The following is a 13,956-nucleotide window of genomic DNA, read 5'->3' as shown; positions in this document are numbered from 1 at the left end:
AGCAAGAAAGAGAGAAGCAGGCTCCCGGCTGAGCAAGGAGCCCGATGTGGGGCCCGATCCCAGGACTCCGGGATCATGACCCGAGCCGAAGGCCGCGGCTTAATGACTGAGGCTCTCCCCCCCCCCGCCCCCCCCGCCAGGCATCCCTATAATCACATTTTAAGCTCTCTAACTACTAAAAAAAATTTTGTTTTTAAGGAGATGTACTTGGATTTTCCCTCTTCCCCTTTTTGAAGTAAGAGAGGTCTGACTCTTTAACTGAAACCTTGAAAGCTGCATTGGTTCTTTGGTTTACAATCTGGAAATGCTTTGGTGAATCGAGGGGAAAGGAACTTGGTCTTTATTGACTCTCCTTTTTAATTATAGCCAAAAAACGGGACATCTACGACAGATACGGCAAAGAAGGGTTAAATGGAGGTGGAGGTACGTAAATGTTGATTTTTCTCTTGGTTTTGTACTGAGCAAAGCACTTTGTAGATGCGGAGTCTGGGGGGGCCCTGCTCTGCCACACTGAGTTCGTGCTCCCAGATCAGTACGTGATACTGGGTCGGGATACCCACAGGGCTTAGAGAACAGATGGTATGCACACCCCTGACGGCCTGTGGCGGTGGCCTCACACGGGTGCTTGTGTTTGATGAGACGACCCGTGACGGCGGGCGTTGACTGAAGGCCGCAGCCTGAGCACAGACCGGGTTGACTAGCACGAGTGAATGTTTCCGCCCTTGTGCAGGATGCTTCCCCACAGAAGAGAAACTGCCTCCTGGGTGTGGATGGCAGGTGCAGAGATGGTGAGACAGGCTGGTGGCCACGCTGTGCCCTTCCAGAGCGCGAAGCCCACGCTCGCGTGTTCCCACCAGCCGCAGGCCATGAGGCACCCATGGTGTATGAGCCCGATTTACAGGATGTTCTGTGGATAAGGAAGTAGCCGCAAAACCAAGGATTCACAGACTGAAAGCTCTGTTTCATCTTGCAGGAGGGATTCATTTCGACAATCCGTTTGAGTTCGGCTTCACATTCCGTAACCCAGATGACGTCTTCAGGGAATTTTTTGGTGGAAGGGACCCATTTTCATTTGACTTCTTTGGTAAGTTCATTGTTCTGTGGGCATGTCCGTGATTCCTTTTCTGTTCATCACCATGGCGCCCTGTGGTTCAGCTTTGTTTACGCAGTGTAGGGGTTCTAAAACCCGTTTGTCTACTCTGGCAGAGGTTTCTGAATGAATGCCTCGTATGTGAAAACAATAAAGGTGTGAGTGTATTTGTTTTCTTACATGTCCGGCTCTAATTAACCTCCCTTTTTTCTCTCAATTAGACAGTGGTGAGGATGCAGGTGCTGGGGGAGTGGAGGTGCTGCTGGCTGTTGAGAGCGGAGTTCTACGTGCATTTGCCCCGAGTTGTTCTGGGTAGACACTGGGTCTTTTTTTTTTTTTTTTTTTTTTAAAGATTTTTATTTATTTATTTGACAGGCAGATCACAAGTAGGCAGAGAGAGAGGAGGAAGCAGGCTCCCTGCCGAGCAGAGAGCCCGATGCGGGCCTCGATCCCAGGACCCTGAGATCATGACCTGAGCCGAAGGCAGAGGCTTTAACCCACTGAGCCACCCAGGCGCCCGACACTGGGTCTTGTAAGCAGACTTGTTCAGAGGATATTGGCTCTGTAAACCCGGTCTGTTTTTCTAACTGTGGCGCACTGTGACTGTTGAGGTCACAGTCGGTGAAAAGAAAGGATATTTTTGGAGCAAGGCAGTGCCAGTCTCGTGGCGGAGAGTAGTCTTTGCTCGTTCAACTGCCGTGTCTTCCAGAACGGATTTTCCCGCCAACCTCACTTCCTAGCAGTGATGCCTGATGCCAGGTTCCCGTGTGTGTCTGTGACGTGAGTTGTGGGGGGGCACCGGTGCGCGCCGCCTGTTGAGAGCTCCCTGTCCGCGGCTGCCAGAGCGGCCCCGGGGTGCCGGGAAGCTCGGAGGCCGGAGCGCGCCAGGTCCAGCCACAGCCATTTCTGTGTTGGCTCACTGGGGGTCCCCAGCCTGTGCTTCCATCCTTTGTGGCCTGGAGCCTGGCTGGAGAGCCTGAGCACCACCTGCGTCCTGCGTCCCTCCACGAGGGAAGCCAGAAGAGAGGTTCTGCTACACATAACGGGGGAGAAACCAGTGGACCCTTGCCCATCCTGGGCGTGAAGAAGAGTAATTCGCCGCCATGTCCGGTAGGTATTGGGGCCTGTGAGATGCTGTGGCCCTGGAGTTTACTTCAGATGAGGGTTCAGAGATACACATATTTTTTTAACTGTGGTGTGGCCTGACTTGGGGAGAGTTGCTGACGGAGGGAGGGGGGTACTTGTGGAACAGCCGTGTAGTGGACAAGTGTGGATTAGCGTTCTCACCCACAGGCGTCACAGTGAGGCTCAGTTAGGGGTGAAGAGGAGCGTGGTCTTTGAAGCTTTATCCTGCTGCCGCAGAGCATGGACTGGGAAGGCCCCTGTTAACATGGGAGGTGCATCTGTTTGTTCTTGGTTAATTGGCTTTCATGTACCTAACAGATCTTAACGTAAGAAAAGAAAGAATTCATGGTCTTTTCCTGTGCTAAAACTACTTCTGTGTCTCATTACAACCTTTCGCAAACTGCGCATGTGTTGTGTTGGGGGAGCAGCGCAGTGTTGGGGACTCTCCTGGTGGCCAGGCGAGGGTCCTCTGCCCCCAAGGGTTTGGGTTCCTGGCGCACATGGGGTGGGGGAGCAGTGAGCAGGCTCATCCCTGAGCCTCAGGCCAAGCTGACTTTTATTGCTTCATGGTTTGTTTTGGGAAGGAGTCCTTAGTGGTTGAATTATAGCCAGATTTTGTTTTCCTTGGGAAAAGTGTCGGTGGGAATGGTTTTCATTGAGCGCTTACTCTAGAGAGAAAGGAGGTGTAGCGATTGTAATTGGGTGTAGGAGAGGATGTGAAGAGTGTTGTACCCGCTACAAGCTGCTTGAATCTCTGGGCTTGACATGTTCTAGGTTGAGAGAGGTGTGTGTGTACAGAAATCTTGATGTGCACGTACATGTAGCTCACGGGCATGGTGGACATGTGGACATGTACACACTTGGGCAGAAATTTCTTCTTTTGGACTCGGAGTCCTGTTCAGTCGATAACTAATCCTGCTGTCATTGTAGACTCTAATGTCTTTAGAGGCTGAGCTGCTCAGATTTTAAGACTGGGCGTTTCCTCTGTGTTCCCCATGCCAGGTGCGAGAGTGACACTTCTTCAATCCATTCTTGTAGGTGTTCTAGGGGACTTCCATTTTCAGGCTCTAAGGATTTGCACACAGGAAAAGAAGCTGCTGCACGGCTACTACATGTACGAAGTAACGGTTCAGCCTGCTGGGGGTACGTGTAGTCGGGTCTTCACGCGGGGCTGGGGCTGGCCGCCCCGGCCGTGGTTTCGCGGTGGGCAAGCAGCGTCGGCGCTGTTTTCCCTCAGCCCTGCTGTGAGGTCCGTTCGTAGCGGTGCAGAACTGCAGTCCTCGCTTTCACCCTGCTTCCCTCCCTCTGCTCTTCTCCTCTGAGATAAGTAGGTCAAAACGGGAGACGCTCTGAACTGTACTTCGTGAGTATCAGAATATAAAATCCCATGTCTGACTCCAAATGAAGATGGACAGAACTTGGAAGAACTCACGAGCGAGCCAGTGGCAAGGATGGAGATGTGAGGGGCTCTGGGCGACTGTACATAGGGCCGGGCCTCAGAACGCACCAGGGAGAACTGTTGGGGAGGTAGAGCCCTTGGGCCCGGGGCCTGGCTGATGCCGGTACCCCGATGACCACAGCCGCCCGGAGAGGCAGTTGACCTGGGTTCCCAAACCCGCACAGAGCCCTGGCCTGCAGATTGAGGGTGCGGGTCCTACCTTTGCGGGCAGCTGATCTTGTTGGAATCCGTTCCCACATACCAGGCACACCAGAATGAGCTCTCGTCCAAGCGTGCAGTGGAAGGGATTGTGTTCATTTGAGTCCGGGTCACTGTTTGCTTTTACCGGACCCAGTGACTCCCGAGTTAGGAGAAGGTCAGAGAACACTAATGTCTTACAGTCATTAGAAGCCCCAGCAGGACTGTCGTTTGTAAGAATGTCTCGGTATACTGAGTATTTTTATTTACTTCTGTTCTCAACGTTAGTAAGAGCCAAGCTTCAACACCTAAAGCTGTTTCCTGAGGGCCCATTCTGTTCAGCCCATTTTCCCTTCATACACGGTCTCAGTCCTGGAAGCCCTGTCTGTGCACCGGCCGTAGCCGCTAAGGGACACGCCTGTCGCGGGGCCAGCGGGCTTTTGGAGGGAAGTGGTGTTCCCACGAGGAGGGTCGTAGCAGACTGTTCTGACCCAGATGTCCGTTTGACGTAGTGAGCCCGTCATTTTGCTCTCCCAGGCTTCGAGGAGGTGGCGAGTGAGGACTTGGAGCCCGGGTCGGAGGACTCGGCCGAAGACGCGGCGAGTGAGGAGGACAGCGAGGTTTTGGATGTGATCTCCAGCGAGGAGCTGGATGTCTGTAGCGAAGATGAGCCCAGCGAAGGCTGTAGCCGGGGCCGGGGCGAGCTGCTCAGTGAGGAGCTGGAGTTTGTGTCCAGCGAGGAGGAGGCGAGTGCGGGGGACGTGGAGGAGCTCAGCGAGGAGTGTGCGGAGCTGCTGAGCGAGGACAGCGGGCCGGAGCCGGAGGGGCTGCCCACGGGCCCGTGAGCGGAATAAAACGTTTGTGCGTTACGAACCAGTGCCTGAGACCGTCCTTGCTCAGACAGTGGAGCGGTCCTGGAGGGAGCGGGCGAGTGGAGAAGGGGTGGGGCCCCGGGAGGAGAGGCGGGGGCTCCTGCAGCCCCACGCGCACCTTGAGCGAGAAGCCTTGCGCTTCCAGGCCCGCTGGGTGGCCTCGGGCAGCCTCAGTCCCCCAGGCTTGGGGGCCGACAAGAGGAAATGGTGCCTCCTGGTCTTTGGAGGCCAGGAGTGTGGAACCAGGTCCTGGGAGGGAGCAGCTCTTCCAGCCCCCTCAGATGGTCCGTGCATGTCTGCACACTGGCCCCCTTTGCAAGAGTGTCCCTGTCCAGATGTCCCCCTCCTAGGGACGCGGCACTCCTGGATTCAGACCCACCCTACTGAGCTCGTCTTAACCTCATCATCAGCAAAGACCCTGTTTCCTTCTGGAAAAGGTCACACTCAAGGGCTTGCGGCTTTGGGATTCCACACCATTTTGGAGGGCCACAGTCCATCCTGTAAAGTAGCTTTCCCCAGAGAGTTGTCTGTACACTCTAGAAGCAGCCCCTTTTGGAAGGGGAGAGAGGGGCAGGCCTTCGGAGCGAGATGTGCTGGAAGAAGGTAGAGAAGGCAGAGGTGAGAGGCGCGGGTGCCTCCCCACTCCTCAGGGATGAAGTGCCACACTCGTGTGTCCACGCACATGTCCTGGGAAAGAAGGCGAAGCGTAAGACTTGACAGTCCACGTGGACACGTAACGTGTCGTGCTGCCTCTGGCTGCCCCTCTGGCTTCCCCGCTGCTCCTCTTGGGAGGGACTGGCTCTTTGGGTCACATTTTCCTGAAGAACGTGGCCGCACGTCCCTGTGCTGCCTTGGGAGCGCTTGCCCTTGGTGTGGAGCTGGCGTGTGGAAGCAGCTCCTTTTCGTTTGAAGTTAATGCTGGCGAGTGCGGGCGCCTCGGCTCTTCATCCCTGAGCCCGTGCTTGGGAGCGATTCCGAGATGTGCCTGTGGTGCCCTCCAGTCCCCGCCGCGCATGGTCCCCACCGCACGCCCGCGGGGAGAGGAGAGGCTGGCTGCCCCACTGGGTGGTTCTGAGGACTCTCTTCCCGGCCGGGAGAACAGCGGAGCCGACCCACGCGGGTGTGCAAGCCCGCGGGCGGGGTCTGGCTGCCAGGCCCTCCGTGCGGTCTCACTTTCGGTCTCACTTTCCAGGGCGGCAGCGCCTGGACGCCTGTCGCTGCTGCGGTGTTCGTGTAGTTTGTAGCCTCGCTTGGGTCCGTTTCCGGACTCTCTTGTAGGGTTGGCTCCCTGTGTCTTCCACGTGGAATTTTGGTCCGTGTAGTTGAAGGAAACACTTCCTGGGAACTTGGAGGACAGGTTCTGTGGCCGCAGCTGTGGGAGAGCGTGGGGCAGTTGAATGGGGGCTGCCGACCCTCTTTCTTCGAAATGCCCCTGCTGCGTTGGAGGTTCTGTCCTGTCCCCGCCCCCACGTTTTTCTTGTGGCCCAGGCGGGAGTTGATACTGTGAGGCCTGCCGGGGGGAGCCGCTGGCACCGCGCACTGTCAGAGTCTCCTGCCCGGTGCCTGGGGTTTGCGCCTCCTGATTCACGGGAGGGCTTCTGGGCAGTGGGCTGGGAGCCGTGTCAGCCGGGGGGACGGAGTTTGGTTCCTGTGCTTGTTTGGTGTGCGTTAAGGGAGGTGATCGACCTGTTTCTCCAAACTTGTTCTGTGTTTATCTGCCAGATACTGAATCTTGGTAAACCTTAAGAACGCGTATGGCTTTGAACACTCTCAAAATGTAAACTTTTTTCCATAAGGCTGTTGGCACGTGTGCGTGCACGTGTGTATCTGTAGTGTGCACTTGTGCTAAATTATTCCACAGCGTTCAGTTAAATGTACTTTTTGTCCTAAGTGTGACCTTGTTACGTGGCTGTTGGTGAGGATCTTGCTGAAAAGACTGACGCCCTTCAGGGATTTCCTGTTTCGGGGAGACTAGCGGATCTCTGAGGTACAGAAGGTGTGCGTGGTACACAGCCGGGGCTCCTGTGACCATGTTGGCTCACGGCCCAGACCTGTGCCTGTTTCGGGTCGCCTTGGTATCTCCCCGCTTAAATGTCCTTGTAAAATCAGTGATCGAGCATTCAGGTCTCACTTTCTGAAGTCTGTTCCGTTTCTCCATAGAGGAGCAACAGGGCCTGTGTTTCTGTTTCTGTTTCTGACCGTATATCCCTCTCTGAGGAAGTTTCGCTGTAAGGAGTCGGCTCACTCGCTGTGGAGACGGACCGGTTCGAGTCGGAGAGCTGCGCTCTGGGGTGGAGTCCAGAGGCCCTCAGGCTGGAGGAGCCAGGGTCCAGCGGAAAACCCATCAGGCCGGAGAATTCTTTCACTGGGGGGAGGGTGGCCTTTTGTTCTCTTCAGCCCTTCTGTGGATTGGACGAGGCACACCGGTCCCGGGGAGCCCAACAGGTGCCGTTCCGTCTGCCGGCGGCAGCGCTGCTCTCACGCAGAGACGCACCCAGGAGACCAGCGGGCGCCCCTTCCAGTTTCCCCGTGAAACTCGCTCCACAGGCCGCCCCCGTCCGCTCCGGACCTGCACTCCTGTCCTCCGGTGACGACTTCATTTCACCATTTTCCTAACAGGACAATGGCTGTGCTGTGCGTGCCCGGAAACGCTCACCTTCCTCCCTTGTGAGGTCCTGAAACACCGTGGAAGCGGCGTGTGTCTGCGGCGCCGCGGTGCGGGGTGGGCAGCCGCTTGCTGGTGCGGCCCAGCGTGCGCTCGGGGCTCCCCGACCCAGCGGGAAGGGCCCTCGCTGAGGGCCTCGTGCAGTCACATGTGGTCGCGGCCGATGACCGTGAGTTCGGGGGCGTCGCTAACACGGGTTTGATGCGGGCTCCGTTTCTGACGGTGGCATCGTGGATGTATCTTCCCACGGTTCCCCATGTTCCGTTTTCTCTCGCGCACGTCGCCGAGAGAACGTGCAGTACGGGACACGCGGATCCCCCGGGCGCGCGGGGAGCTTGTCGGCAGCCGGCCACGCGCAGCTCAGCTTCTGATGAACCCGGGCTCTGCTGGGGGTGGGGGGTGGCCCCTCGCCCCGCGTCGCTCAGGGTCTGTCCCTCCTGCGCCGGCTCCCGCTTTCCTTAGCCCCGAGACGGGTCTCCGGCGGCTGCGGTTCGTGTGCGCGCTGGGCTGGGTGGAGCACTTGGTAGCGTGGTGGGTCGCGTTGTGTTGTCTTGTTACAGCTTTATTTCTAAAACCAAACATATTTACCCTTCTTAAAGTGGATGCATGCTCAAGACTTGGGAAGTACAAATGGGGTAAGGGGGAGATACCAGCATTTGTCTTGCTACCAGAGAAGAGTCCACGGTTCACAGTTGTCCCGTGCTGTGGTTGTGTGTGTTACCTAAGTGTTCTCTTCTGTCTTCGTCTAAAGCCTGAACCTAACGGCCATTTAAATATGAACGTTGAAAAAGCTGTTTACCACTTCCACTTTTGGAAAGTCTGGTTATTTTCAGTTTTCAATAATCAATGGTTCGAATTCTCTTAGTGCAGTGAAATAGTTTCATCTTTGAGATGAATGATTTCCTTGAAATAGAACTGCTGGGTTGAAAAGTTTTTAAAAATTGATCGTTTGTAGTTTGGGGCTGAAGATTTTGCAAGGTCACGGGACATACTCCTTTACTGCCTTCTGGAAGGGCACAGACTAGTAACGGCCCATGATAAGCTCCTCGTAAAGGTGTGTCGAGTCTCACAGTGGCGGCTTTTAACAACATAGGCATGAAATTAAAAAAGAACGTGTTTCTTCATATCACCATGGCTGTTGTAACAAAGACTTTTCATTTTCCGGCTTAAATCACATCGTTCATGTCTGCCAATTAACATTTATTCAGATTGGACTTGACTAATCTTTTATAAATTTTTTTTTGAGATGTCAAGTTTACAGAAAAGTAGATGAAATTCTTAAACCCCATGGCCCAGAATCAGCAGCTACTAAATTTTGTCTCACTTGCTATGTTCTGTCATGTAAATTAATATTAAAATAATCCATTTTTTGGGGCGCCTGGATGGCTTGGTGGGTTGGTGGCTCTGCCTTCGGCTCGGGTCATGATCCCAGGGTCCTGGGATTGAGCCCCGCATCGGGCTCTCTGTTCAGCAAGCGGGGAGCTTGCTTCCTCCTCTCTCTCTGCCTGCCTCTCTGCCTACTTGCGATTTCTGTCGAATAAATAAAATCTTTAAAAAAAAAAAGTAACATTAAAAAATAAAATAATCCATTTTTGTTATTTTTTAATTACGTTGGGGAAGGTAACCCAGGTCCCATGGAAAAACAGTTCCCCGAGTGCGAAGTTAGTCTTTGCAGTGGTGGCAGCAGGGACAGTGCCGAGTCGGACTCACAGGCCACACTGAAACAGCTCCTGAGAGCCCCTGGGCAGCTGGGGTCAGTTACGTGACTGCCATGGGCTTCCATCGTGATGCTGGGCTCCTTGCTCAGCAACGAGTGTGCTGCTGCCCCTCCCTCTGCCCCTTGCACCACAAATGCTCGCAGGCACACTCACTCTCAAGTAAAATCTTAAAAGGAAAAAAAAAACTCCCCTAAGAAACTCTCAACTCTGGGTCACAAACAAGTTCGGGGGGATGTTCCGACTGGGAGATGGACATTAAGGAGGACGCGTGATGGGTTGAGCGCTGGGCGTCCTGTGCAGGTGATGAGTTCTCTGAGCCTTAACGGTACATGTGTATGTGCTAACTTGAATTTAAGTAAAATCTTGATGTGAGAAAAAGGAGGAAACCCCGGCTCCTTTTGTGAATTTGGAGTGCACATGGGTGATCCCGGTTTTCACGTTGGTTCCGTGGAGTGATTATATCAACAGTCTGCTTATTTTTTCCTTAGTACATTCTAGCTGTGGTTGAATTAAACGAGCAAGTAAAGCTGCTGGTTATTCGATGGACTTGGTGGTTCTGCGGACCAGCTTTGGTCCAGCGTCCTGACGAGTCTCTTCTGATGGAGTCATGTGCTGTGGGGTGTGGCCTGTTTCCCTCCATTGCAGCTCTGCCATGCAAAATAAGCTGAACTAAAACTACCTTTGTTTGTTTCTAGAAGACCCATTCGAGGAGTTTTTTGGCAGTCGTAGAGGCCCCCGTGGAAGCAGGAACCGGAGCACAGGGTCATTTTTCTCTGCCTTCAGTGGATTTCCGTCTTTCGGAGGAGGGTTTCCGGCTTTTGATTCAGGTATGGAACCCTTCGATCTGATGTCCGGTCTGTGGCCAGCGTGTGCGCTGTTCAGTTTTGGAAGGAGCGTCTGTCCTGGTTCGCGTAGCCGTGTACGTTTGCGGTGGTTTCCTGTGTACCACGTCTGTACCGAGTAACCTGCGTTTTCCTCTCTCCGCTTCCCGAGAGTGTTTTACTTGAAAATCCACTTCTCCTCTTACTACCAAAGGTCAACATTTCATGAAATTCCTGGTTAAAAGAAGTCCCTTGATTTGGGGTAAATAATTGTGAAAAATCCTACATGTAGACAATCTCCCTGAAACCTTTTTTGTCCGAGCTCCTCGGTTGCTGTAAGAACAAGAGTCTTCTGGGAGGGTCCAGGCTGAGGAGACGAGAAGGGGGCTCTGACCCTGTGCAAGCGTCCTTGGCCACGCAGAGTGCAGCCCGAGGGGGTAACTGCGGCCTTGCCCTACAGAAGCCGGCAGCTCGGTGGCACGCCTGTGACTCTTGAGTGTGAGCCCCATGCTCCATGTAGAGATCCTCGAAAATAATAAAATCTTTTATAAAAAAAGGGCAGCTCATCAACCGGAGTACTGTGCATGTGGCCTGATGTAGTTACGTATTTTACCTGAAAAATTAGGATCTTTTCTTTGAAGTTCGTATAGCTCCCCTTAACAGAGGAGCTCTTGTATCTCCGGGTGCTCGGACTTCTGTGTGAATTGCTGCGTGGTAGGCGTTGGCCATGCTTGTTGGGGGCGCCGCCCTGCAGCCTGCCACTGGGCCTCCTTCCTGTCCCACATGCTGCCAGCACCGCGCAGGCGAACGTGGGTTCAATGGCATGTGGACGTTTAGGGCTGCCGCACACCCTTGCCTGCGGGACCACGCAGTGCACTGCCGGTGAGTTTGCTGAGACTCGAGGGAGAGTCCGAGAAAACCCGTTGAATACGTCAACCAAACGGTGCTTCACTGAAGAAATGTGTGTTTCTGCCCCGTGTGGATGCAGACCCTGTAGCAGCCCTGCAGAGTCTCCTGTGCAGGGGGCTGGGGGTTTGCCCTGGCGCGACCGTCTTCAAGACGGACAAGTGGAAGTAAGCTCCGGGAACACGGCGGTCTGCTTCAGAGATCGGTTTGCCCTTGTGGGACTTGAGGAGGCTTTCTGGCCTCTGCTGTGATTGCCGTGATTGAGAACGTTGTGCCCAAGTGAATTCTGTGGGTCCGTACTTTCCCAGTAAGTGTTCGCAGCTAAAATGTGCTCTTTAAACTCAGAGGTTCACCCCTTCGCGGTCACTCTGCGAGGAGAAGGTAAGCAGGTTGGCTGTGGCGTCCTGCGCTGGCGAAGCCGCTCTGCTCCTGCGGCCTCCCCAGGCCCCCTGGCCTCCTGCTCCAGCGTGGTCGTGGTGGTGGCCGGCCGGCTGTCGCCAGGGTGAGCCGCCAAAGCGCGCAGCAGAGTGCTGGTGGGGAGAGGGGAGAGGAGACCGCGTGGGAGAAGGGGGGCGCCTGTTGGGCCCCCGGCCTCCAGAGGCGCACATGCCTGCCCTCCTGGTCCTCGTGGTTCTGGGAACGCTCTGTGCAGGCAGTGCTCCTTGGTTTGATCCGTTCTCCTGGTTTTCCTGTTACTCACACTTGGCTTGCACCGGAGCTGGACAGGCCGGTCCTGATCTTCCGTTTTCCCGCAGGGTTTACTTCCTTCGCGTCCCCGGGTCACGGGGGCCTCACTTCATTCTCGTCTGCGGCATTTGGCGGTAGTGGGATGGGCAACTTCAAGTCCATATCGACTTCTACAAAAATGGTCAACGGCAGGAAAATCACTACAAAGAGGTAAGGTGCTTATATGTGCTTCTAAAGTGGCACCGCGTGTTTTCGGCGGGCGCTTGGAGCGTGCAGTGCAGTTAACGCTGACACCAGGGGCCTCCTCTGTCTGAGTCCGAGCTTTCCCTCTGCACGGCTGCTTAGTGTTTCTCCAGTGGAGGTGGCCTCTGTGTGGAGCCACATTCAGAGCGTGTGACAGCGTAGTGACCGCACAGCTGGAGAGCGCAGTTGGAGGGCGAAAGCCGCAGGCCGTCCGTACTTGCAGAGGGCACGGGCACCTGGGCCATGGGCGGCCGGGCCGTGCTGGGGACGCAGCTCTGTCGGGCGGAGTGCAATTTAGGGAAGAACCGTCGTCAGTAGGTTGCTCTCCCTGGGTTCTTAGCCTGCAGCAGGAGCGGTTTCCTGTGTGCCGGTGGGAATGCCACCGTTTTAAAATAGGTAACGTTCCTTGTATGGAGTCTAAAAAGAGGTCTGCGGTGCATTTTATCTTTCAGAATTGTGGAGAACGGTGAAGAGAGAGTAGAAGTTGAAGAGAACGGCCAGTTAAAGTCCTTAACGATAAATGGTAAGGAGCAGCTGCTGCGCTTGGATAACAAGTAACCGGGCCCGCGTGCGGCCGGAGCGCGAGCGGTACCGGCGCCGCCGAGGACCGGCACGAGCGCTTTTTTGGGAAGATTTCAAACGAACTCCACTTTCAGTATAATGTACCTAGTCTAAAGTATTTATACACAGCTCGCCGGAGCCCTGTTTGTCCTAGATCTTTGAGTTTCTTGTTGGGACCACATAATAGGACCATTGTTTGGGGGTTTCTGTTTTTGGTGGTTTTTTTGTTTTTTTTTGTTCTGTTTTGTTTTGTTTTTGGTTCTGTTTCGTTTTGTTTTTATTTTGTTTTCTTGTCTTTAAAATTGTTGTAAATCTCTGTATGCACTTTGCTTTTTTATTAAACGTAATCCAAGGCGGCCGTGACTCTTTCGTACACTAACACCAGCACGGACCTGCTTCCCATTGTGTTTGAAACGTGAGCCGCTAGAGTCAGCCTGCTGTGAAGTTAACATTGCCAGGATGAATCTTCCACAAAAATAATTTCAGTTCTTCTCAGTATTTAGTAGTGAGAGATATTAATGCATTAATGGTGATACATTTCTCGTTTAACAATAAATTGAGGATGTTTTTCTAGTTGTGCATGAATGCTGGCAGCCTAGTAAGATTTGACAATTGTTTAAACATGTAACGTTAAGCTTAGGTTAAAGTAAAGCTGGTAAACTGGGTCTTTGTCATTTGCTTAAAAAAAAAAAAAAATAAATGCAAATGTGTTTGGTGCATTCTTTCCTGAGTGGGGCCTGTAGCCTTCTTGTGTCCGTGTATGATTTTCGTGCCTGGGCCTCCGGTGTCCCTTCATCCTCCGCAGTTCTGTTCCTCGCGGCGGACGCAGGTGCGCACGACCTGCGCTCGTCTTCTCCGTGTTGTTGGGGGTGGGGATTGTCCTCTGTGTCTCCTGTAAGGACGAGCCGTTCCCTGAAGCCTCTCCTGTGGTGACGTTTTTATGGGGAAGGAAGGAACAGCACTGCACCTTTCTCATTCTTTCCAAGTAGGTTTTAGTTCTCTAGTGTACGCTTCATGCCGACCCCGTAAAGACGTGACGTGCCTGGCAAGGTCATGGGGTGACGGAGACATGAACGTGGACAAAACCGAAGGTCGTCTTTGTTCTTGGACGTGTCAGAGCTGCCCCAGTCAGCAGTGACGACTGGGATTCCAGCCGCAGGGATGTTCCACTGGACATGCTTACGTTTGAACGCCCCCCACTCAGCTTCGTTGGGGTAAGCATAGGGTTTTGCCGGAAAGACAGGAGGACCACGGGGGTAGTTCCTTCATGACACACAAGGTTCGGTCTGTGCAGGCCCAGTTGGAAGGCATCTGGGAATCGCCCAAATATTCTAGAGTCTTTACAGAATCAAACCTGTGTTTGTTGAAAACAGTATTGTAGAAAATCCCACAGAAAATATAAAAAAAGGGCAAAATTGTAAATTCTTACTTTATTTTTTTTAAAGATTTTTGTTTGACAGAGATGAGTACCAGCAAGGGGAAGCAGCAGGCAGAGGGAGGGGGGAAGCAGGGTCCCCCCCCACTAAACAGGAAGCCCGGCGTAGGACTCGATCCCAGGACCCTGGGAGCATGACCTGAGCTGATGGCGGCTGCTTAATTGACTGAGGCACCCAGGCGCCCCTTAGTGTCAGT

General features: G+C 53.9%; 1 protein-coding gene across 7 annotated transcripts in view; it reads left to right on the top strand.

Annotated features, from left to right (window-relative positions):
* DNAJB6 (DnaJ heat shock protein family (Hsp40) member B6) overlaps window positions 1–13,956 on the top strand; it is a 75,497-nt gene that overhangs the window by 27,856 nt on the left and 33,685 nt on the right. For 4 of the 7 annotated variants that reach the window (XM_082692954.1, XM_082692955.1, XM_082692952.1 and 1 more), the window contains exons 4-8: window positions 367–423; window positions 974–1,084; window positions 9,802–9,933; window positions 11,589–11,730; window positions 12,216–12,286. In XM_082692954.1, coding sequence (XP_082549080.1) covers window positions 367–423; window positions 974–1,084; window positions 9,802–9,933; window positions 11,589–11,730; window positions 12,216–12,286 — 513 coding nt within the window. Of the gene's footprint in view, window positions 1–366; window positions 424–973; window positions 1,085–3,253; window positions 3,359–4,388; window positions 4,725–9,801; window positions 9,934–11,588; window positions 11,731–12,215; window positions 13,055–13,956 lie in introns of those variants that run through there. The other 3 variants (XM_082692953.1, XM_082692957.1, XM_082692956.1) reach the window with 3 other exon arrangements.

The sequence above is a fragment of the Mustela nivalis genome (assembly GCF_964662115.1).
Source record: "Mustela nivalis genome assembly, chromosome: 12".
NCBI lineage: Eukaryota > Metazoa > Chordata > Mammalia > Carnivora > Mustelidae > Mustela > Mustela nivalis.
This window is presented reverse-complemented; position numbering and strand designations above follow the sequence as displayed.